Source organism: Patagioenas fasciata, chromosome 1 (genome assembly GCF_037038585.1).
Source record: "Patagioenas fasciata isolate bPatFas1 chromosome 1, bPatFas1.hap1, whole genome shotgun sequence".
NCBI classification, from domain to species: Eukaryota; Metazoa; Chordata; class Aves; order Columbiformes; family Columbidae; genus Patagioenas; species Patagioenas fasciata.
The window spans coordinates 121,124,246-121,150,375 of record NC_092520.1 but is presented as its reverse complement, the minus strand read 5'-3'; the positions used below and the strand labels follow the sequence as shown (position 1 = coordinate 121,150,375).

The 26,130-nt window shown below is 36.4% G+C and overlaps 1 protein-coding gene across 1 annotated transcript in view; it reads right to left on the bottom strand.

The window, feature by feature from the left end:
• Positions 1-26,130, bottom strand: part of TMEM131 (transmembrane protein 131) — a 102,304-nt gene that overhangs the window by 45,905 nt on the left and 30,269 nt on the right. Inside the window, exons 4-11 of the mRNA XM_065854149.2 lie at positions 22,933-22,973; positions 15,196-15,264; positions 5,630-5,753; positions 4,654-4,770; positions 3,717-3,839; positions 2,923-3,003; positions 272-422; positions 5-61 (exon numbers count right to left, since the gene is read on the bottom strand). Coding sequence (XP_065710221.2) covers positions 5-61; positions 272-422; positions 2,923-3,003; positions 3,717-3,839; positions 4,654-4,770; positions 5,630-5,753; positions 15,196-15,264; positions 22,933-22,973 — 763 coding nt within the window. The remainder of the gene's footprint in view (positions 1-4; positions 62-271; positions 423-2,922; positions 3,004-3,716; positions 3,840-4,653; positions 4,771-5,629; positions 5,754-15,195; positions 15,265-22,932; positions 22,974-26,130) is intronic.

Below are 26,130 nucleotides of genomic sequence, written 5' to 3'. Positions count from 1 at the left end.
TTACCTTGTGTTCGTAGTGTACCAAAATCTAGCATTTCTGTTGATGAATAGATTCCTGGTGCTTTAAGGAAAAAAAAAAAAGTCACCAAATTCTAATATATTAAAGTTAATTAAGCTGAATAACAAAAACAACAAAACCAACAACAATCAATAAAAAAAAAAACACAAAAAAACCCCCCACACACAAAAAAAAACAACAACAAAAAAAAACCCAAACAAACAAACAAAAAAAAACACAAAAAAACCCACACACCACCACTTTTCTACAAACCTGTTGTAACTTCTACTTCAACAGGGAGAATGATAAATTCTGTATTGTCTGAGGCATTTGTTTTTATTCTAATGAAGGCTGTATGATTATCTGCTTCTCTTGAAGAAAAGCTGGCTCTCATCACTCCTTTTGTTTCATAGGGAGGTATTTCCTGATAAATAATCAAAGCACATCTATGAGAGTGCAGTCATTACAAAAAAAGCTGCCACATCAAAAAAATACAATAGAAGCATTGAGTATAGTTGTATTAAGAGAAAAAGCTGCCATAGCAGTAAGAGAGAGGCTGCATGTTATTAAAATTACCATTAAATTTAGTAAGCATAGTTGTAATCATCTAATATGACACTGATTAAAAATAGGCATGTGCAAGAGGACTTTCATGTCCCATTTGATTAAGTTTTATGTATTAAAATTGTGGTAAGACGACAGACTAAATTGTCAGAATCTACCAATAAACAAAATCTATTCATAAAAATATTGAGTGCAGTAACATCAAACATTGCTTTTATATATTCTGACTGTTGGGTTTTTTTCCTCCAAAGAATACAAAAGGCATTCAGTTTCGGTGCTGGACACAAATTGAAACAGTGCAGAACTGCAAGGAGACAGAAGTTTGTGGAGGTACAGGTTTATAAGTCACCAAACAAGTTTCTGTACATAGTCTAGTCCATCAGTTCCAATCTGCATACAGGGTTTCAAAGACAACTTTTTCTGTATTTGCTGGATGCAGCTGCAGCCCAAGACTAGCTTCAGAACAAGAGCTGACATACTAACATTGCATATTCTTCTGTTTTCCCACTTATTCACAGACTACATAATGCAGCAGTTCATTAATGTTTCAGAGGATGTGATGTGACTCTTCCATATGTGTAACCAGGGATCCAAGGTTTGTCAGATCCCTAAGTTACTCTCAACAGTGATTACAAAAACACTTCTGCGTATGCAGACTCCTTCAATCAACCATCCAAACACTTGGCACCAAAACAATTTTAGACAATGATGCACATCCTTATGTCAAAGTATAATCACCATATTTCAAATCATTTCTTCTGCTTTGCAGCTTTTTCTAACTGCAGTGCAGCTCTGGACGTCGCCAATATGATATATCTGGAGGTTTCCTCCTACTTGTTTAATTTCTTCTAGTTGCCTTATTGTTTCAAAACACCAGTGGCTGATATGTAAAAGAAGAAGATTGGTGCTGACTGGTATTAGCCTAACTGCCTTTCCACACAATAAACTGGAAGCTTTCACATGCAAGTCATCGTTGCCTTAACTGGCAACCTGGCCTAGAGAAGCTGAAAAGCTACATGCTTAAGAAACAGAACTAGAAATAAACCTGACATTTAAAACCCCTCTATTCTTTTCTTTGTGGCTCTGACATGTTTGTTACCTACCTACTAATGGCTGCAGAATTCAACATTCCCCTTCAGTTCTTTTCAGAACAAGTAACAGGCTATCTTTAGAAGCGATGCCATTTGACTAAAATGGTGTCAAAACATTAGGGACTTCATGTTTTCAAATCCATTTTAATGTTTACAATCTAACCCTCAGCATGTGTTTAGTCTTTCTACTGCATTTTTTTTAAATGCTTGTGATCTGTATTCATACTCACTTGTTTGCAACTTTCGTATCTAAAATTAAAAGATAGTGCCATATTCCAGAAAAGACAGGAATTATGTTCTGTGATCATCCCTCTTAACTCATTTGGAACTATCCTGGCTTTACTCACTACAGCAGATGTAACTGTCAGTGACTGTAATGATACACTTGAGGAAGACACAAGTTTTGGAGCCCAATGACTTTAAAGTCTCTCTCAGAACAGTCATCAAAAAAGGAACAATTCAAATTAGATTTTGTATCTAGTTGGACATTACCAAGAATGTGATATAGAGCACAGAGCCAATACTTTACCTTCAGGATGCTCCTAAACTTTATTTCACTTAAAGATGTCAGTATGTGTTACTTCAAAACTCCATTAAGTGAATATCACAACAAAACAAATTTAAAGGGCCAGATCATGAGTCCATCCAACCCACTCTATCCTGTCTCCAACAACAAACATCAAGAGTAAAGAGTAACTGCAGGGCATGCATGTAGGAATATTTTCCAGAACAGTTTCCAGCCACTCTCAACTCATGGATCTAGGGATTTACTGCAGCTAGACATACTGTTGATTTATTTAGTAGTCCTTAATACATTCTTCTTCCCTGAGTTCATTCAGCTGCCTTTTCAAGTCATGTACACATCCATAACAATTTGCAGGAAGGACGTCTTCAGTTAAAAAAAAAAAAAAAAAAAAAAAAAAAGAAGTACATTTTTCCAATGGGTTAGATCCAGCTCAGATGCCAACAGAGGACTACACTGTCCTGAACACTCAAGCAGGTGCAATTCATTCTTACTGGGAATCATCTTGCTCCTCTCATTTCAAAAAAGCACAGCTCAATGGACATAACTTCTTGTAGTTACACCTTTCCTTCAATTCCTATTACTGTACAATTAACAGACCCTGTTATAGTTTCAATTTTTATGAGGTATTTTTAATGATTACGTGACAAGAAACGTAAGTTGATAAAAAAACCAAAACTAAAATCATATCAAAATAAAACCTCCCCAAACAAGTACAACGAAAGCTGCAAGGGATAACTACTCACCCATAGCTTCCTGGTACCTCCTTGCTGTCCTGTTGGAAGCTCTAGATGTAGATCACCTCCACTGGAATACATTTCTACCACCTGAGGTGGATAACAGGAAGACATCAGTGCTCAACATTAAAGGGATTCTGTTTTAATTATCAGGTATTCTAGTGTGCAACGGCATGGGTTATCAACTATCTGACCATTAGAGTATCTTATAAATTCACTTTCAATGAAGATATAGCCACTTGCTACTGCCACACTTCATTTTCTGTAGCATTTCACTGCCTGTGAATCACTTAACCAAATCAAATCGCATTTATCGGCAGGCTATTCACTTACTTGTTTGGTTAGGTATAGACATCAACACTGCCTTAACATAAAAATGTTTGCCAGCGTTACACACTAGGATACATGTAAAGACAACTTACGCTGTGCATAACAAGCAGAAGGAAACTAAGAAGCATGCCTGGATTAAAAGTACAAGATCTATTCAACTCTGTTTTCTTCAGTATTTTTCCTAATTACCAGTGAAGTTTAATTATTTATTTTGCAGTAATTAAGACCATTTCATAAATGGAAATTTCACAGTAAAACCTCAGCTTTGCAATGAAGAGATCTGTGAGCATAATCTACAATTTCTAAAACAACTGATTTGCATTTAGACACAAAAACATTTATATAACGTACAGGACTTGGCCTCAAATAGCTTTAAAGTACAAACAGGATTTTAAGAAGCACTAAGATACACAAAATTTCAGTTTCATATCATAAACATAAAGGAGCATTTAACGGTTTTCTCTTAGGCTCACCTGCAAAGGTTCACTGTGAGGGTTATGTATATTTATTATAGGAGAAAAACTGCTATTTACAGGAACTCGTGCCCCAATAAATGGGCGCAACCGGTAGGGGTTCGGTACTCCAATGCCAAACACCTAGTTCAGAAAAAGAAAAACAACCTTAAGTAGCTGCACAGCCCAACATATGTGTGCCAATTTTAGTAATCTTCCAAGTACTTTTTTCAATTAACTTTAAATTACGCTTCTAAATGAATATTTAAAACCAGTATCATGCTAAAGCACAGAAATAAATAAACTGGTTTAGTATGCTGGTAAAGGGTATTTCTCATAGCTACTACTTACTTACACTGACATATTTAGAACACAGGAAGTCAAAATACCGTCTTTTTCTAATACTCCGAAACACTAGATACCAACTAAAGGTTAAAAAGATGTGAAATATCCTTTAATCATACCCTTACAGAACAGACTATCCATATGGGAAGCATTTTTGTTGTTGTTTTCAAAACACTGCCATAGTAAGAGTAATTTTCTTTCAACAAGAGCATTTCTTTCATTTTTCAGACTCTCTCATCTGTCTGGTTTATCTTTCTGAATCTCAAGTGAGCAATTTTTTTGCCAGCTTAATGAATAACATTGTCCTGTCACCAGATCAAATGAATACAGAGCTAAAGAATGAGCTAGATCGCTACAATGAGCCACTAAAACGACACAGGCATGAAAGTTGTTGGGAGGATTTTAAACTCTACATAAATTCATCGATCTGGTTTACAGTACTGCCCTACAGATATTTACAATGTTACAACAAGCAGCAGGCATGAAAACTTCAACTGGGCTGACCAAAAAAGCCTTTTGTGCAAATATTCTTGGACAGCTAAGCATGCCATAATAGATGCTGCTCTAGTTGATTCCCACTCCACAACTTCTTCTGAAAGAGTAATTCTCTTACCTGATAAGTAAATACCCCATGATTGGAAGTGTTAATAAATAAAGTGTTCTCTACATTTCCCACTACTCTTGCAAGGAAAACTACATCGAAGGACGTATTCCCTCCTGGAAGAATTTTCTGGAAAAAATAAAAGCAAGCAAGCAGGGGAATAAGCAAAACTGTTTAGTGAAGACATTCCACGCTGCAGATGAATACTAGTCTTTGCACTAGAGAAAATCTCCATCTGTTCGTTATGGAAAACTGAAGTTAGAAACTCCACTGCAGATTTTGAGAGAGACAAAAAAAAAGTAGAGGTTTTAGACAAAAAAAAAGTGCCAGTATCGTACAACTATTATGCAGTGCAGAATGACATTTAATTAGGTTTTTATGTTGAATTCTGAACTCAAGAGTTCTCACTGGAGAAAGGCAATTACTACAAGACTTACATAAGTGAGAAATGTTGCTTATAGACAGGTTTTCTAAAGTCTTTAGTGTTTACATGGTCTCTGCTAAGCCACAGGCCCTGCAAACAAAACTGAAACTAGAGGACTATATCTAAGAGTAATCTCTTTAAGAGTTAAAAAGCATAGTGTCAGCAAAGTTAACTTGGGTTCCTGTACCTTGACTGCAGTAGTTGTAAGTGCATTGGAGTGACTGCTTCACACTAATACCACTCCACCGGAATTACAATTTTCAGAAAAATTATAGGAACAGTTTGTTCCTGTATGTGTTCTAAGACAATGTACGTTTAGTCTCTTCAGCAAAGGAGATCTGCTGTTAAGCCAGCAGTTACAGTATATACCAGCACAGTTGGAACTCCTATGCAATATTTTATTTCTTCTCTTCTAGGAGAGTTTACCTGTGTTTCTGTGCTCAGTTCAAATTTGCTTGGTAACTGGTATAAGATCAAGAAATGCAGTAGCTCATTTAAAAAGCTCCTATTTGGGGTGGGGAGGAGGAACAAAAAGCTCATTTTTGAGAAAACAGAAGAACTTACCCGGTTTTGAAAAAAAGATGCATGAAAATGTGATGTTGTAGCAGATATTGATACTAATGTAATTGTTTCTTCTGAGCTAGGGTTATGTAGGTAAACTTTTTCCATTTTTGGCATTCCAACTGGCCTGTCAGAGAGAATATTTTCAAAATGTTAGAATTTGAGAAAAAGTAGTATTGGGCTTTGTCTCGTTAAACCAGATAGGAACGTAACAGTGATGAGCACTGACAATAGAACTTTGCATTAAATGTTTTTTCAAGTACCATATGTAAATTCTACCTTGAAGAATTACTTCATTAACATATTTTCCATTATTTTATTGATTACTTTTCCTGAAGGGTTACCTAACATTGTATCAACCTCTAAAATGACACCTATCCAAAAGGAAATTCTATTTTTCAGGTTTTTACTTCAGAATCAGAAGAGGTTAAGTTTCCTATTACTGTGCTAGAACCTCTAAATATTTATTTCAAGAAAGGTTGCACACAGTAACTTAAAATAAACAGAACACACCCTAGACAAAAGTCTAAGCACAATTTTTCCTGGTAGACTGCAAGTACTCTTATCCAGAATCCGGAATTTTTCTGGTATTATATTTTATGATGTGCTCTACAGAATTAAGTACACAGACATATGCAGCAAAAAACTGTTTTATTTGTATATTGCACATTCAAGTGCAATGAATTCAATCATACCTTAAAGAAAAAAATAAGAAATGCTTGAGATAAATCCTTGAATTTAAGAAGTCTGAAACACAGAAGTAAAACACTTAAACACCAACGCACTTTTTCAGTAACATTGCATACTAACAATTTATTCCACAGAAGCTTTAGTCTTGCTTCTTTTTGCTTACAACAGCTGACGTGACAATAAATACTTGGGTTTCCGCATTATTTTTCAGACTTTGGTATCTCTTCAGAATTGTTTTAATGCCTTTTAACAAATATGTGTTAAGCATTAGCACCAAAGTGCCAATAAAGAGTGTAGACTACAATTTACTCCAAATTAAATTTTTGAATTCAAAACAGTTCACTCAACTTTCAAGCTACACGTATTCCATGTAGCACTCCTACCCATGCCACCCACTCCGAACACTGCAAGGACCACAACAACACTATTGATAAGAATTACTATCTGAAGTGATGATAACCAGCAATAAGCAGCTGTTCTGCCATTCTCACTGAATTTAACAGGCCAAATTAGTAATTGCTATTGTGGGGCCGTGGAGGAGCAGGGCATGTCTCAATAGACAGAGCAACATACATTTGCTGCAAATTAAAGGTTGTCTTGGATGGAGGATTTAGCGGCAGTAATCAAACTACACCACAATCTACCAAGTGACTACAGTAGCAGACAGAACCTCCTACTTATGAAACATAGGCTAAACAGATGGATGCTGAAGACTATGATATTATTTCAAAGACACAATTATTAACCTTCAATAAACTGCATAATCACTGACAGCAGGCTATATCTGCACTCTACTACTGTAAATCTCTTCGTGTTTCTTGTTGAGTCCACCTCATTTCATGCCTCCATCAGCAGACCCTTGTTCTCAATCCTTCTTTCACTGTGAAAAAAAAAAAACCTCACTTTGACTTCTCCAACTTAACCGGTAATGAAGACAACAACTTTTCTTCTCACCTTTTAAGACCCACACAAAACCTAACATCCAGGTTAAGCCGTAACATAAAAACACTTGTCTCTGTTGCCAGCATACATGGGGATATTAGAAAGGGAAATGGTTTATATCAGCTGTCGTGTTCTACATTAACTGCTGTAACTGCTACATTGCTGATCAATGGAATCAAACAGTAATACACCTGCTCTTCCTTCGCAAGGGAAAAGCTTATCAGACCAGAGGCATCTGAATAGAGAGCCACCTTGCCAAAGTTCCCCATCTCTACCTCACCCCTCCCCCAAAAACCAAAACAAACAACAACAAGCCACAAAAGCACAACTGAGAAAAGTGTTTGCTGATACAGAGTTACCCAGCACCTCCTGAATTCTGAACCCACTGCTTCAAACACTCCTCCACTGACATTAACACAGCTGGTAACTGTGAAAGGCACAAGCAAGCTTTTATAACAGTCTGCAATTTCACAGTAAATTTGTTTAGAGAAAAGTGGTCATGCCTTAAACAAGCACTTTCTGATCCTACCAACACACCTACCAAACAAACAAACAAAAAAGGAAAATAGTCCAACTCCTCCAACATTGAAGAAAGCTCTTTCAGTCTCTCCTGAGGATCAGCTGTCTGTCCCCTGGTTATCACTGCAACTTCTCCTCAATGGAAGACATGCTCCCAGCACCTTGCTGCAACTCCTTCACTTGCCACAGTGCAGTTTCTGGGTGCTTCTCTCCCCCAGAGCACATTCAGTAGCTCCCCAAGAAGGGGAAACCATCCTCCTTCTCTATTACTGTGGACTCAAACCAGTCTTCATAAGACAAGCTTAAGAGCCGAATACAAGACTAAAGCAGAACAGCTTCTGCCAACCCCAACAGCAGGAAGCAAGAGAAGGTGAGGTATTACATCACATAAGCACTGTATTGTATGTGAGCAAATGACATGACTAGCACATCACCTGCGGTGTCTACAGAAAATCAGCTGTGTACTGAAAACATCAGAGTTGACTTAATGATACTTTTTATGATACATAATGTGTGAAACACTGCAAAGCCAAGAAAATCATATTGAATGAACTGGTAATACTGAAGTGCCAGCCTGTTCCTGTCAGAAATGTAGTTTGGAAGTAAAACTCATTATCCCAGGAAATGTTTCAAATCTTAGCTATGTTTTAAAAAGGCCTTCGCGCTTTTCCAGTTCTGCAAAGACAGGAACGTAGAAATATATTTGAGAGGCTAAAGCCTATAAAAACAACTATTAGGGAGGCAGCCCTCACAGCCATCACATAGTTGATTAACTTCAGATTCCAGACTAAACCACCAGAGTACGATCATAGGTGATAAAGGCAGAAGTCAGTAAAAAGGAATTCTGTTGCTAGGACTACACTTTGTATTACTATTTTGTTGACATTCTGATTTTGCTACAATAAGTCCAGGATTATGTTTTGCTCAGATACAGGTTTCCTTACATTCAAGCCCGATGTTAGCCAAATCTACAAAAACAGGACAAACCTCACTTATTTTTTTTCCACCATCAGACATGGTAAAATCCAGGTAAAGCAGTGTGGACCAGACACCTTTAATGAACCTACATCTAAAGGAATAATCACATAAGGGATGCTCTCCAGGCTGTGGATTACCAAGCCACAATGACCTGCACAAGTACAGTGTAACCTGGTGCCAAATTTTACAGCAGAATTTCCTGGAGCAGTCACAGCTAGCACTTGTCACTGCAAGAAGCTGGTACAGACACACACCTTCAGGCAGACATGAACTGTCAAAACATGTAAAATTTTGTTCCTGATCTTTTGTTCCTGCATAATCACACTGATAAAAAGCAGATAGCACAACCTAGATGAAAAGATGGTAACTAGCAAGGGTGAGGTGCCTGCTCAAATGGGTAAAGAGGCTGGTGTTCACATTCTTTACTGCTGCAACTCAACTCTTTTTGAAGTCTGAGTTAGCATCTGGCAGCAGATTGTAAGTACATCCCTGTAATTGAATTCATTACTGCTATAGGGATGAAGAGGCAGACCCTTTTAACAAAGGAAACCAGTTCCTGCAAAAAGTTTGGGAGATGAGTCCTTGAATTATTGGTTCAAACTTGACTTTCAAAAATATCTAGATACTCACTCTGAAGCAAATATGCTCTTTTAAAAGAGTAATTACATTTTTTCTTACTGCATGTAGAAACCTCTGTAAAATGCTCATTTGATTTATGACTGATACAAATCTATTCCTGAAAAGCAAAGGATATAAATTCAGGAGATAGGTTCTTCCTCATCCATCTCCTTTCTATCTCCTTTCTAATGAGACTGGAGAGCAAACTGTAGTCAATCAAAAGCTTCCCATGTAGATTTTTGGAATGCTGGAAATATAGATAAATACACCCGAGATTTAATTCAGGTAAATTCCTCATGAATTTGAGAGTTTAACAAATATGTTTTTCCCTAAGTATTTTTTTTTCTTTTTGCATCTTTGGCAACTGCTGAAATAACTGAAAACCAGCTGTCGCACAGCATATCAAAAGTTACACGTGCATTAAATCAGTATCCTGTGTCAGATAAGCGTGAATAGCAGATGTAGAAAGCATACACAGCTAGAGGCCCAGAAAACTCTCCTAGGCTCTAAATGCACACAGCTTGGGAACTTCCTAAACCAATGCAAATGGTTCTCCAGTCAGAAGATCAAACAGAGTGAGCTCTAACAAGCAGAATTTTGGTGTTGACTTGTAATGCATCCAGCTACTTTTAATGAAATGAACTGAGCAGGTCTTACAAAGTTACCTCCAGAGACTGGAAGGAATGCCTTTTGTACCTTATTCTGAAGAAAACGCTAGTTTTTTTCGTAAAGGAAGCCTGCACGAGCTACAAGACTGGAGGATTAGTGACTAGAGCATTATTTCTGTTTCACATTAAACTGTATGAGTCACTGGCTGGGTGACAGAGGCAAGTTCCTTCTTTAACTGAAATTAGAGTAACTGAAGCACATAAGTTTGAGAATGCAAATGTGTCTCTAATTCAGAAAAGCAGAAGAAAACAGAAGTTGCTTTTGTTTGGTTGGGTCTTTTGTTGGTTGGTTGATTGCGTTTGGTTGTTTTTTATGGTTTTTTTTTTGGTTTGGTTTGTTTTGTTTGTTTTGTTGTTGTTTTGGTTTGAATTTTTTGTATATGTACTAGCCTATAGAGCAACCGTTTCTCAGCTTCCAGATTTCACTGACTTTTAACAAACCAAGAAAATACTTTCATATCACACTAGGCAAAAAGTTAGTGTCCATGTAGCACACTAAAAGGAGCAAATGCCTCATTTCATGATAGGAATCTAACTTAGATCCCACCCAACAAATCATTCCTTTTCAAAAAAATTAGCAAAACCACATTTAAAAAACACCAGTAGTAGAGTCTTATCCAATTATGTCAACAACTGTGATTTGAATGAATCTAAGAGTGTAATAACTATTATTTGCTTTGGCAGCATTTTGCAGTCTAGCATGATATGAGAACAAAACCAGAGGTCGATCTGGACTAAGCGTCAATTTACTGTCAACAGTTTCTTACATTTAAAAAACTCCAAGGGAAATGAAAGTTTCATTTTGCAGCATTTTTTTAAAAATTTCAACAACCTCAAACTCTCACATATTAGAAGTGTATCAAATGTACTGTGTAAACATTTGGCTGCACATTATAGGCACCTATAAAGGTCCCTTCACCATCGTAAATATACTTGTTTAAAATGTAAGAAAACTAGCGATTCAGATGAACTCTCTGGTTGCTAAAATTCTCTACTATTTACTGTTATGAGACTAGAGTTCTTGAAGAAAATAGACCAATTTGCAACATTTGCCATCCTCTTATGTTACTTCAAGTAACATGACATCTTAAGACCTACAAGAAGGTCTCAAATACTTGAACATTACCAAGCAATTGCTTTCAAGGCCAGCTCAAGTTTTCATAGAATAACCTGACAAATACTAGAGCTCACAAACAAGAAACATGAAAATGTTCAAAGAAATGCAAAGCGAGATTGCTTATCAACAGAAAACTGAAAGACAAATTCTCAGAACACTGTTCTACCAACAAGACATCTTCGTGTAGAGAATGGGACCTTGCTTAAACAGAGTGAAGCAAGAACCATAATTCACCACAGAAGCGTATGGGGATCAACAATCAAAATATTACTTTTGCCAAAAGTCATTTTACCAGTCATTTCTATGAAGCAAGAGATGTCAACTTCAGCCTTAAATTAACTCCACATTCTAAAATTTTGATGGTAAGCAGTCCTGGCCCATATTAGTGTCCTAAAATACTCAATACCCAAGTGCTCCACTACCAAAAGCTATTTCTAGATAAAAAACAAAGTGTGAAGAACTTAAAAGGTTTACTTTTGACACAGTCAGAGTTTAATTAACACAGATGAGGGCAATGTATATATCAAGATCTACGAGGATTCAAGTTCTCCCACGCAGCAGGCGCAATAACTGAATACAAACTGCCCTGCAACAGTATTCTGTAGCCTTCACCCAGAGAGGCCACCTGTAAGAGCTCCAAGACGAAGAATTGTCTCAAACACAGAAAGCCATACAGGTAATGACTGTTCTGCCAAAACAGCCCCTGAGCAACCAACTCCCAAAGCTATGGAAGATGACGTAATCATTACTGTTTGTATGTTAGAACATCTCAACTGTTCCATTCCAATTTAACAACAGGGAGAGTAACAGATTAAACAAAAGATTATAAGGAACAGAACACAGCTAAGAAGAAAAGCAGCTAGCTGTGGAGCTGGTTCTGGGAGGAGGGTTTTTTTTGCTTGTTTATTTTCTTTAAAGCCCCAAATCTCCAATATCCAACATGTTGCAGATTTTTTTTCCAGAGGAAGGCTGGTGTTGCTTCAGAAACACAAGTAGGAGGCCTTCACATTATATAACCAAATGAGTATTCCATTTAGTCTAAGCAATCCCCTGGAGCCGTGATATGGGAGAACCTGCCTCAGTTCCACCTTATTCCCAGAGGCTTAATGTATACAGAGAACATATTTGCATATCTCAACATAGAGAATAAATTTCCTTTGATAAACGTGAGATTAACTGGACTGCCTTCAGAGTGGTAGAATATCATGGTGTTTATTTTATATTAAAACAGCATTAAAAAACCCCAAACTGTTATAAACCAGAAGCATAAGGCCATTGTAATCTCACCTCTAGGCAGAAGACAGGAAGCATGTCTACAGCACCTATTTATCAACTTCATACTGATTTTAATGTTCTGAGATCTCTAGATAAAATAACTTCTAATAAATATTATTCCTGCTCAAGTTGGCATGTTTTTGAAACATCTGATTAAACCCACACACTCGTAGCAGACCAAAAATGCTACAGGAAGGACGGGCGAGCTTACAATTGAAATTAAATATTGTACCTTTCTCTAGCTTAGGAATGATACGTATTGATACCTCAGCATAAACATGAACTTTGAACAAGTTTGCTCTACTAAATGCTACGCGCTACCTATAAACAAAACACTGTTTAGGTACAATACTTACGTGGAAACTAAATATGCATTTTATGTCTTTCCTAAAATCCATTATTAACAAAGAAAGAAAAGCCAGAATTTGAATGTGAAAACCCTACCTATTTTAAAAGGCAAAAAAGCCAAAAGCTTAGATCTGCTTTATTTGACTTCCAAGGTACTTGGCACCTGCAGTTTGTTCTCACTATAAGGTTGAGTTACTCGGCATTTCTCAGAGTTGGTTCCCTTTCATTTAAAGGCCTAAGTACTGATTTTAAACTGAACTTTGGGGCTTCGTATCTAAACCTTTTCTAAAACTGTTTTTGACATCTTAGTGAAGTTTTAATGAATCAGAAGACAATTTCTGGCTGAGATTATGAACTCAACTGCAACAGATAAATTAACTGCCATATAGTGTTAGGAAAAAAAAAAAACACAACCAGAAGACGTAATGAACAAGATCTAACACAGAGATTCCCTATTTTAACTGACAGAAGGCAGCAAGCCCCTGTGCAGTTCTGCATTTATTGTACAGAGCCCTTCTTACTTAAGAGATTTCTATCACTTTAACAGTGTACTAGATTGACACTACTTCTTCGATGCTTTCTGCTCTGACAAGAACAGCTTACATAAAAATACCAAAATATAGTGAAGAACAGCTTATAGTATTTATAATACTGTCTAGGATCTATATTTAGCAGGAGGGAAAAAAAAAAAGGCAGCTTTGGAATTTCACAAAGCAAAGAAGCACATGCAGCTTTATTCAGATAAGCATGCAAAGTACAGACAACCTTTAAAAGCAAGATATTTCAGAGCACATCAACAAATCACTTTATTAGTTTTAGAAAACTGTATATAAAATACATTTCAAATGTCAAATTCTATAACTACTATGAACTGAAAACTTTTACATTTTTTAGAGGAAATAACTTTAAACCAAATCAATAGGTAAGTTTATGGTAACTCTAACAAAGAACAAACTGCTCTACAAGTTTGTGTTTGTATTGCATTCACCAGTATAATTTGTTAACTATAAACCTGATTTGGTTATAGGGAGAGATGCAGTAGAGCAGGTCTTATCATTATGTATTCATTCAATTTAGAAGCTCAATATCCTCTAACCTAGGACTAGTTACATTACACAAAACAAAACAACAACACAAAACATAAAAAGCTTGAGGTTCTGAAATTCTGAAGGAATAAGGAAGAGAGGACAGAGTTATTTATGATGTCTTTACTCAGAAATAAAAATTACAATCTTGTTAGACTGTGCACAAATGAATTCTGTACAATGATGCATTTTCATATAGCTTTGCTATTTAGTGGCATTGTGTTTGGCTTTTTGTATAAACGTTAGTCTTGGAAAACTACTCTGCACAGACAATATACAGCTACAACCTCTCTTTCAGAAACACAGAAGTATATATACACCATATCAATACACAGGAGATTCCATGAACATCTCTGTAGTCACCACACTGTACAAGAATCTTTCCTATAGAGAAGGGGTACTATAGGTTTATTAATAATCTGTGGTTTATCTGTAAATAAAGCAGCCTCTCATCCAGTAGCAGTGCTGGCTGAGGATGGGGGAAGCAATGCTGTGCTAAGGCACACCTGGGCGATTTTCTTCCTTCCAGGTTGAACTGTTAATAAAATGTTCGAAAGGTCCTCACTGCAGTTTATGTCGTATCAAAGTACCAGTAATGCACAGAGGCTGCATCCGTCTACACCAACTCCAGAACTCATTTTGACTGTTAACAAGAGAATGATTGTAGCTACCTATACCCAATAACCAGTTACCGGTAAGAAAAGTGAAGACTGAATCACTTCTCGGATTACGAACAGGCATATTGAAATTGTTAAACTTTCTTCCTCCTTCCTTTCTTATATCTCCTCAAGAATTCACAGGTAAGTTTGCTGTAAACCATTACATTCAGCCACTGAGATGCAAACCAGCAGCCATCTGCAAGGTAGAGCACTGAGCTAGGTTCCTGGAGGCTGTTTGTTGTCCTTGAGGCTGTATTTTCATTACTTTACATTGCTGTTCCAATAACTGCAGACACACTGACAAAGTTTTTTTGCCACCAAAGCAATAGTACAATGGACATGCTAGAGTTGATGCTCTCTGACACAGGTTACATAAAAGCAGAAAGGTAATCTCATTTCAGCACATTAAGTTCCAGCCTGCAGAGTAACTGTTCAAGTACCTAAGAAGTACAAGTACCTATGCTACGAAAACCATAGCAGCTGAAAGGTCGCTATATGATGTCTACAACCAAGTACACCAGCTCTCTGGAACAAGGAGGTTAACCACACTTACGGGCAATCTATCAATGCCATTTACATATACAATCTTCTCCATCAGTTTTAAACGCTCTTGAGATTTTGTTTGTTTCTTTTTTTCTAACTAAACAGATGAAAAGACTTTTCAACTTACTGTTCATGGAAATCCAGCATTGGTGGCTCAAACCGGAGAGGTCGGCAATTTCCCCGATATAGGGATACACTGCAAGAAAAATTAAAATTCTGTAAAACATACTGTTAAATGATAAATTTTTGCTCCCTTTCCATCACAAATTGTCCTTTCGTAGAAAAATATCCATTAAAACTAATAATAGAGCAATTAATTAAAAAGAAGATGGCCTGACAAACTTGTCCAGTCAGAATACAGTAATTTTACTAGCCACTTGCATGATTATGTGGTGTCTCCAAAAAATATTATGCAAATGTACCTATCTTGGAAACTGGCATAACTGAACTGTTAGTTTTCCTCTATATAGTGATGGCTAAGTGAAATTGTAAGCTAAATAGGTTTATATCATCTTTCATAGCAATGTGAAATGGCCTTTCATAGCAAGAGGAAGTGGCCTCAAGTTGTGCCAGGGGAGGTTTAGATTGAACATTAGGAAAAAATTCTTCACGGAAAGGGTTGTCAGGCATTGGAACAGGCTGCCCAGGGAAGTGGTGGAGTCACCAACCCTGGAGGGGTTTAAAAGGCATTTAGACAAGGTTCTTAGATACATGCTTTAGTGCTAGAGTTAGGTTATGGTTGGACTCGACAATCCTGATGGTCTTTTCCAACCTAAATGATTTTATGATTCTAATATCCAAATCTCCTCCTCAATGTAAAACAGTAATTTATATACAACATCACAAGTTTCTCTAGCTAAATCTATACTAGTAAATAAACAATCTTGGACCCATTTGATGGTACTGAGGCTACATGGAAGAAAATAGCTGATGTCTTTACTATTAAAAACTCATGATCTCCAGAAGATCGTGATTCTTGCTCTGGAAGCATTCCTTAGCTTTGCCTATATTAACCTCCCACTGGACACTCCAGTAGGTGAAGACTAAAATTTAAAATACCACTTAAACAATCCAGCAGTGAAGACAACAAAGTATCTGGAAACAGTCTCTACTACTGTTTATATTACCAGTACAGTTAAACATAGCACAAACAATAACCCACAAGATAATGTACAAGAAAAAATACAAAACAGTTTCATTGACTGAAACGTTTTCTTATTCAGAATGATGTGATTGTGACCACACATTAGTATAGCTGTAATCAGTAATGCTTTATTTTGGGTTGAGTAAAAATCATATTCACACAATAAAACATAAAACAGGGAGACAATACCATAAAAGACATAAAAAGAAAAGGCTAGAGAAGGGCTCAAAACCAATTGCTTCCTTTTTTCTTTAAATACTTTTGATTTTGATATAAGAATAGCACTCTTGCTTTATATCCTTGTTTTCTGACTTTGTATCAATCCTAGATGCCCAAAGAGAGAGTTGCAGCCACGTGTCCTGGGTAAGCAAAGCTGCTCCACAAGCCCAGCCAGGGCAGCAGAACCCCCCAGTTCTGCCTCAACAGAGGGAGAAGCCAGGAGCTAGAAGATGTCCTCGGCCAGGTTTGTGTGGCTCACCTTATGAAAGCTGAGGCCTTGAAAACTCAATCTAATTCCACCCAGCATACTTCCAGGAAATTATTTATCAAATTCAGATACCTTTCTGTACTCCAGAACCACTTCAACAAATAAATTTTTACTCCTGTAATAGCTTAAGAATGGGGTAGGAAAACTATATTCTGTAATAGCAGAGAGATCTAGGCAATGACAACACTATAATAAAACAGTCTTTTTTATAAAAACACAAAGTCTCAAAGACTCACTCTAGTACTCCACAACCGAATCTTCACACTTCAAGTATAATACATGTATAATAGGGAGATCTCTATTCATGCTGATCAATTTACAGCTCTCTTAAGCTTTGATGTCAAAGCATCTTCAATACTTCCTAGAGTTTAGTCATTAAAAATAGCTTTTTCCACATTAAAAAAACACTACTGGGGCGAGAGTAGACACAGTACAGTTAGCTTTAGTAGATACTTACATATGCACGTGTGTGTGTGCACACACGCATGTGTATATATAGATCACAAAACAACAGAAGTGAAGGTGTAAGACACACTAACAGGAAGAACTGTATTCGGATCTACAGATGATTACAATTCTTGCTACTACTAAGAGCAAGTGCTGTGACTTAATACAGGTGTCAAATAAGAAAGAGTTTAACCTTCTCAGGCTAAAATCAAACTTTGTGGAACGAGTACTCAAAATTAAGTTTACAAAGACACTGGACATAAGGAATAAAGTTGGAAAATTCTATTAGCAGTGATATTTTGAAAAGATAAAAAATGTTGATAATAAGTCTTCAAAGTGATCTTCTTAGTTTCCAAAGTTTATGGTCCAACTTTAAAAAGACACATAGAGTGCATTTTTAAACTGAAAACGACAAAAAGCTCATGTTTTCAAGATAACACTAAGCAGAAACTACTCTTCCTCAACAATGATTTTTAAAATGGTTCTGTCAATTTTGTCCAATTTCAAAACTCTGAACTGTCATCCAGCACCTCTTTTTTCCATTGATAATTACTGGTAAAAGGACATACCAATACCTTTTATGAAAAAGTTATCAGAAATATTCACAGTATTTACAAATGCAATAATGAAGATCTTTATTTTGAATGCACTGAAAATACCGTCAAGAGTAACTTGACCTAGCTTGAACAATCAGGACATACACAATTCTCCACATACATTAAAAGTTTAAGCAACATTTTCTCAGACTGCATAACTATCTTATCCTGGATAGCCATTTAGACAACACAAAATTTTTAAATGGAAAAGTCTGGTAAAGGCAACTACATCATAATGAATGCCAACTATTATAATAAAAGTAACAACTGTAATAAGATTTAAATGGGAACAAGTAATATTGGAATTCCCAAACTTTGCCTCCTGAAATGCCCAACATGAGTCAACTTGCAGCAGACTCAGCAAACGACGATAATGTCTGCTCTGCTAGGCACTTGCTCACTGAAGGCTGGATACACCCATGGGTAGGGCAACTTTATAGCATAATGACATTTAAGTTAATTACTATTGTATGCATGTAGGCTATGGCTCCTGGTCTTATATCAGAATTCAAACATTTTTCTTTTCCTACCCCTTCAAGCTTTTTAACTTCCAAAGTAAAAAAAAAAAAAACAAACATGAAAAGCAAGACGAGAAAGGACTACTGACATCTGTGAACAAGCTCCAGCAGACCAAGCATTGGCCAGAAGTCAGCTGAACCTATGAAATTTCAAGAATGACTAGTTCCTGGCAATGATTCAAGATGGTCCCAACACTTTCTCTCTTCTGCAAGAATTTTGATTTTAAAAATCAGACTTGAGAGTAAAGTACACACAGTCCCCAACACGGTGATCATTCTCACTGTACCATCCATTCTGCCATCCAAGTGAGAAGGCATCAACCTCAGCTACTAACTACCGTACTGCTACTACCCAGAGGCAACCTACTACCAGATGCAACTAACTGAAATCCAACTTCATGTCTCAATAAGGTTAGTCACAGGTCCGGTTATAAAGACGGTGAAAACATCAATGCCTAGAAAGACTGCAGGTTACATGGATGTCCATCTGTGTCTAAGAACACACTGCAGCACTCCTATAATGTTTTCCTGGTTATCACAGAGTACTAGGCACTCATAATTTGAAATAATCTCTGCACATCTCTGCATTTGGATAGGAAATGCAGAAAATGCCTGTCTAATACAGTATTTAAAGATTTCTGCAGAGTTTGGCAGTAACTGTATCATCTCTGTATCCTCACTTTACCTTTCTAGCTGTTCTGGGATTTCTGGAGGAGGTCTGTGCTCTGTGGAATCTTATCTGTACCATCTTTAATAGCTACTGTGGAAAATTCAAATCTAGGCATTACTCTACATGTATTTTTTCCCACATTACTTTACTATTTTTTTAAAGGGTTTTATTTCCTCTCCTGTGCCGTAAATCATCGAGAAATAAAGATGACATTAAGCTGTCAAATAGCAAGAGATCTCATTATTTTATTTGGTAATACAAACTCTTAGAAAGCCACAACTTTGTTATTTCTATTACTACAAAATCGAATGAAAGTCTGTCCAAAAATAACCATGTGAACTTTAAAAATCATAAATAGGCAAATACCTCACAGTGGGTATTTTTCGTGCCAGAATGTCCTTGAAAGCACCACCTCAAAGACAGAATATTTTTGGCTAAAAAAGTTAATAACCCATCATATTTCCCTGAGTGCATCCATGACTCGTTCATACTTTAAAATAAGGCTGAGCTGCATATATCAGAAAATGTACTTAAATGTTTATAGTTAAAATTATTTTAGAAATATGGATATGAAAACATAGTCTCACTGAGAAAACGAACTCCCACAACACATTCGATGACCGGTATCTGGCAGTAAGCACTGCTGGAAGTGCAGATGAAGAAAACAACTAGCAACAAAAGTCTTTTAGTAACTACACCCGGCTAGTGGTTGACTCAGTTATACCAACATTAACCTTGTATCGGCAAAACATACTCATGATACCAGACCTTAAACTTCAAAGCCAACACTTCCTGAGGCGGTTGTCTGGGGAAAGGGTGGGGAAAGAACAGGGAGAAGCTTGAATAGCATCTGACCATTGGGAAGAACAAAACAAATTAAATGGCTAGTTCATTTCCCTCCTTCCAATTAGTGTTAAAAAGCAGATCAAAGAACTGAATAAGGTGTCTCAATAGGGAAGAAATATCTGCAAGCTATACCAAGAAGGCAATATTATAATCTCTAATAAGGACATAAAAGACAAGTCATCTAAAGAAGTTTAGTACGTGTATCAGAAACACAGTTTTTAGCAATGCCACTGAAAAAAAAATCACCTCAAAAAATACTTGAAAGATCTGTGTAAAACCAATAATGAAAGCGAGAGAGAGAGACAGAGAAAGAGAAACATACAGACAGCAAATTGGGTGTTTACTTTGTAATATGGTACTGAGGAGTTTGCAATGCAGATCTTTATCACAGTGCGACTGAATCCCAAATAGGCTAGCACTCTGAAGTGAACAGATTTTTTCTCCTGGCAAACCTAGAGATTTTTCAAATTTGTAAACCAGTGCTTTATTAGGATACACTCTAGAACACTGACATTTCAAACACAGAAAGCAATCTTCTTCGATGAGAAATTAAAATAAGCAGTCCTGGAAGCATATCTATAGCCTCAGTCTCATTCTCACTGACCACCAAATCCAGTTGTTTCCTGGGAGACAAAAAAATAATAAAGGCAGCTTCTTTCTGCCATTCAGACTGAACCATTAAAACAACATACTATTCCATTTAAACTATCTCTGTAAAGTCTGACTCTACCCAAGATGTACATGCAATCTGACGGACATACCGCAGCATAGAGCCACAGTTGTTTAAATTGCTGTCTACAGCTGTGTCCCCTACCATTTTGCAATCCCCAAAGGCTCACAGAAGAATGCAACAAATACCCAGAGCACAACAGCTCCAATTCACAATCCAGGTACAAACCCATCTGGCAGGGTAAAATAAGTCACTGGTCCATGAACTGCAGCAGCTGAGCCCCAGATACACAAACTTTCTCTGTCACAGGAGAGAGAATCCTTGGCAGGAAGGACAGGTAAACAACAACTGGGGTATCAGTATCTTAAACCACTCATGTTGTTTGGGAGTTATGAATGACCAGATGTCCAGTTGATTTAATATTACAAACCATGACATGAAAGAACACAATGATCACTTAGCGTACACTGCTTGGCTTACAGAAATAGAAGGTTTGGAAGTTAACATTAGTTATACTGCTCTGTAACCTATTTGCTTTGATTGTGTTCTTCTGGAAGCATTAAGGATCCTTATTTATCTTTCAACATAGGAGAGAAGTTCAATAATGAAATTTAAGAGATCCTTTTACTGCTGTGCAAAGTCTGAGTCCACTACTGGGTAATGAGCACAGGGCTGCACACAAGTGGTTTAAGATAGCAAAATGGGGGAAACCCCAAGCAAACAAATGATTTAAAGTGCATCACTTTAATCTGATCTTGACCAAAATATTACAGTTTACATGATTACAGCAACCAGGAAAATCAAATTCAAGTAACTCTAAATGCATGGCAACTTTACATGTGGTAATTCATTCTCCTATCATGGTATCGTTACACACACAAAGGCGTATATACAGAATGTGTCAGAGGTTAACAGATAAATCAGTACTGAATACATCTTTGGACATGATTATTTATGAGAGCAGTTTAGTGAAATGCATATTGCGCTTCCTTAATCCCATGTTAACAAGCAAGTAGAAAATAAGTAGTTTAGTAAAAGCGCCAGGCAGAAAGTTTAATTAGAGGGACTTCACAGCAAGAAATAAATAGCAAAATTCTGAAGGGCAGAAAGGAGCCTCCATTGCTGGGGAAGGGAAAAGAAGACAGATTCAGGGAAGATACAGCAGCATTAAGTTTCAATCTTTATGCAAAACAACTAAGCAAATGAGAAGTTTGTATAATATAACTTTGTGTATTATGGTATGTGAATTTTTTCAAGTGTCTCAAGCTTCAGGTCAAAATATGAAGTAACTGCCCTATTTCAATACATAATATTAACTCTTCTCTTCTACGTTATCACAATAAAGATATTGTGAATTTATGTTTTAATTTCACATAGAGTGAAAGACCTGCCATATGCTCCTAAGATTCTTCAGCACCTTCATGTTCACTCTTCGGCTGAAAACCTGAATTCCAAGTATACTTAGAAACCTGCTACTAGGTAAGCCAAAGTCTACCATATTTTCAAAGAATTCAAGAGAGTCACATTGCACGATTTAGATCTGTATCTAATCAGAAGGCAGCAGAGACTGGTGGCAAGTGACATAGAATCAAGGCTTTTAAGTGTAAAACGAAAAATGCTGGGTTTATTCCCAGAGATTTTTCAAAACTTGTTGCTCTTAAGTCCATGTTTAAGCAACCATATCCACAGTAAAATAAGAACTTTTCATATACTCATCTGAGATGAAAAAAGAAATAGTCCTTTTACTAGATTTCCTGGGAAGGAAACAGAAACAACCTCTGAAAAAAAAAAAATAATCTAGCTGTATTTACTGAAAATAAGCTATGCATCACACAACAGTTTGTTGAATGCTATTGTATAAGAAACAAGCTTCTCTATTACTGTGCAATGTACTCATTAAATACACAGGAGTATTTGAAGAGTTTCCAGAGAAAAACTAGGGACCAAGGAAAACAAGAGGCCACTTCTTTTTCTTCTCAGATACTATATATGCAAAGTTCTCTGATAACAGATTATGTACTTGGGGACAGTGGGGGGAACAACATGGACCGGGGTGGGGGGAGAGGTGGGAAAGAATCTAAGGAAACTAACATCAAATCAAAAGGACTGCAATAACTTTTGAAGCAGGTGAACAAACCCACTCCTTTCTCAATAAAAATTCAGTAAACTGATAAGGAAAAAAAAAAAAAAAATCTACAAGCAGAGTCTCAGTTTACCCCCTCTTTATTTACAGAGAATTACTCTGTGGTATACATCAAAGTGAATTAAATAATTCTTCCATATCTTATTCCATACATGAAGTTATTTAGCTGTTCAATACTAAAAATTGTTTTACATTTTAGTTTAAATTTCCTCTGTATGAGATAAAGAATTGAAAAATTACATGACTTGTATTCGATATTGTTTACATGAAAATATTGTTATGAGGAATATCACAAATCTCACAATAGGATGGCTGTATTAAACTTTTAGAAAATCATGCTTACCTTTTCTGTTGATATGAACTGAGGCCTATAGTTGTCTCAGTCTGTAATAGAAAAAAAAAAAGAGTTTTGAATTTAAGATGCTGACGGCATTATACTTCGTGTGGGGAAAATATACCAGCAACTGTAACAGGTTAGTAGATCAGATCTTGAAAGACAAAAGAAGTTCTGACCTGGAGCAGAAAAAAAATGCAATTGACTTTTTCCAATTAATTACTTAAAGAAATCAAGCCTCTACCGAAAGACTGTTTGGCCTTGAACAAGAACTGCAGTCAGTTCCAGTGGAAGGAACTCCTACAAACTGTAAGAAAAGCAGCAACCTAACAACTTAGAAACTGGGAGGAAGAAAAAAGTCCAGGAAATAACACAGTAGGGAGTAAAAGAAAAGCCTAGCATAGATGTCAGAAACAAATCACTAAGAAAAACATATTAAAAAAATAACAGTAAAGCAATTATTTCACTGGTATAATTTAATGAACTAGAAAACAAACAACTCTATAATCTCCATTTGATTAGGAAACTTCATCTCCTTCCCTCCTAATGATCTTCCAGCCTCTATTATTCATACCTTTTTACTACTACTCTGCTGGACATTACAGTTAATTACCTGAAAACAAGAGGGGTCAAGGTGTCTAATTCCAAGTAGCTTACTCTTGTCTAAAAAAGCCCAACTGGTTTAGAGGGCTGTGTTTGGAATGTCCTCCTGATACAGCAAAAGTTAAAACATACCTGACTTTGAAAACTTCTGTCTTCCCATAGTACTTGGAGATCAAACCAAGGATTTCAGTCCTCCCCTTAAAGGAATTTCATGACCAAGATGTATATTTGTCTTCCGGGAGTGGGAAGAAAGCTTACAGGCCTGATAAGTCTATGGTGCACCTTGGCTCACCTGACACAGTTCACCTCTAGTATAAAGATGTCATCTGTTTGCAAAGGGAATACAAATTTCTCATAACTCATTTCAAAACCAAAATCAAGTCAAGTCCCTTAGCTGGGCACTTTATTAATTTATATTTCAACTACAAACTAGACTTTCCTTCCCTGTTTTTCCTAAGATAAAACTACTTTTTCTTAAAATATCTTTTAAAGATATCATTACTTTAAAATGTCTCTAATAAAAGAAGATATAACTTTATTTTGCATTTATGGAGACATTTCTTTGAAATTTTATAATTGCCACTATTAAATCACTTAGTCTACAAACATTAATGCTTGATTCATGTCAAGGATCAATTCTGGATTGCAAATCTAAGTAGTGTTTCAGATTTAGAAATGAAATTATTTGGTTTATTGACCCTGCAATTATACCAGACTAAAGAAAGCTGGAACTGTACTATTTATCATTGTAAAACAAAGCTAATCTGTTTGTAACTTGAGGATTTACTTGCAGTTTTAAATGTTTAGGCAAAGCATCAATTAGCTTTTTTGTTTTAAAATCTCTGAAATACAAGGGTAGACTGCCTTGCTACAGGTATGTTGCAGGAGGAAGAGGCTCATATGAAATTGTGCTTTGTAATTAAGCAGGATCGCTGCAGTTTTTCCTCACTGAACACAATTCTAAGATACAAGGTAAGTTGTTTGATATTGCCAATTTTATTACAATTTAAAAATCAGCAAGTTTTCATTTAAACTCAGCAAACTTTCATTTAAACTTATGTATTACATTTGTACCATAGGTAGGAAAAAGGAGTATTTCTTATTCTTAATTAAAGCACATGGGCTTGTAAATCTTTCCATTAAGTTTTCCTAGCTAAGGTATATTGCTTACATCCTGATCAACTTCTAGGTCAGCTTCTTAATTTCACCCTCAATTTTCTGGTACCAATAAGACAGAAGTAAATAATGGCAACTGCAGTGAATTGTTTCAGAATAGTAATAGAAAATCAACTAAAAAGAAAGCAGAAATTTAAAATCAGTTTTAGTTAATTGATGAATGCTTAAGATACAAAATGTTTTGTATCTAAAACTTCCCAGGAAGTACAACCTAACAAGTTAATTGATCAGCTCTGAAATCTAGAAAAAGCAGATTTCTGCCTCACATACCTTATTTTGAACTCAGACTGGAAAGGTGAGCGCAAACCTTCCAGTTTTAAATAGCCACCCATTAATTTCTCAACTTGAAAAATACATAGGAAACTGAATAAAAATGAATTGCCTGAAAACATTTTTTCTCCATCCAAAAAATGACTTGTGCTGTCAAAAGCTGGTTTAACACTTCATACAAGCACTTGTTCAAAACATTAAGCCACTGACTTCCCCTGGTTCACAAGAGCTTGATTTTATAAGCTCTGCAGAAAATGCACATTGCTTGAGTATTTTAAAAAGGTTTTTAATAAGCTTCAGACAGCTACTTATAATTACATATCCTTATTATCTACTTTTCTACATAAATCTGACAACCATGAATCACTGTCTGCCTTTCCAATTTAATTTTTCTTTTTTTTTTTTTTTAATTTTAAACTATGTAACTATCGCCTACAGCTTCCAGATGTACCCATTCAATCTTAAAGCATATCAGACTACATCTAGCACTGAGGGCTCCATGAGAGATGCTGCACAGTCTGATCAGTAGGAACAGAGTAGTGCTGGCTTGTAAAGGCTAAAGAGCTCGAGTTATTTGACTGCAGCAAAGGGGGAAGTTGATCTTAACCACAGCCAGCTACTATCGATCTAGGCTAACAGACAATTTGCTCAATAAGTCTCAGCTTTTATGAGCTTTCTGCACATCTCTAATGAATGTACCAAATAGGTAAACTTCCGGTGTTGATAATGAGGAACTCTGGATCTGAAGATCACGCAATACAATCAGTAATCAAGATATAACAAAAAATTACCCAAATCCGGTTTAAGTGTTTTCACTAGTATAATAACTGAAATAATCTGCTACTCCTCTCTACCAAATGACTGCATATATCCCTCTTTTTTTTTTACTACAGCACAGTCATTTAAAGCCATTTTTCTCCTTATTTCACCAGTTCAATTCTTCCATGCTGTGCGTTCACACCACCGAGTTTCCTGCCTACTGGAGGGAGACAACCAAAAATTGCTGAGACAGTGTTCCTGTGAAATATCATTACACAACTGTATTGGTTTTGGCTGGCATAATTTTCTTCATTGTAGCATGGGGCTGTGTTTTGGACTTGTGACAAAACCAGTGTTGATAACACAGGGATGTTTTAGTTATTGCTGAGCAGGACTTGC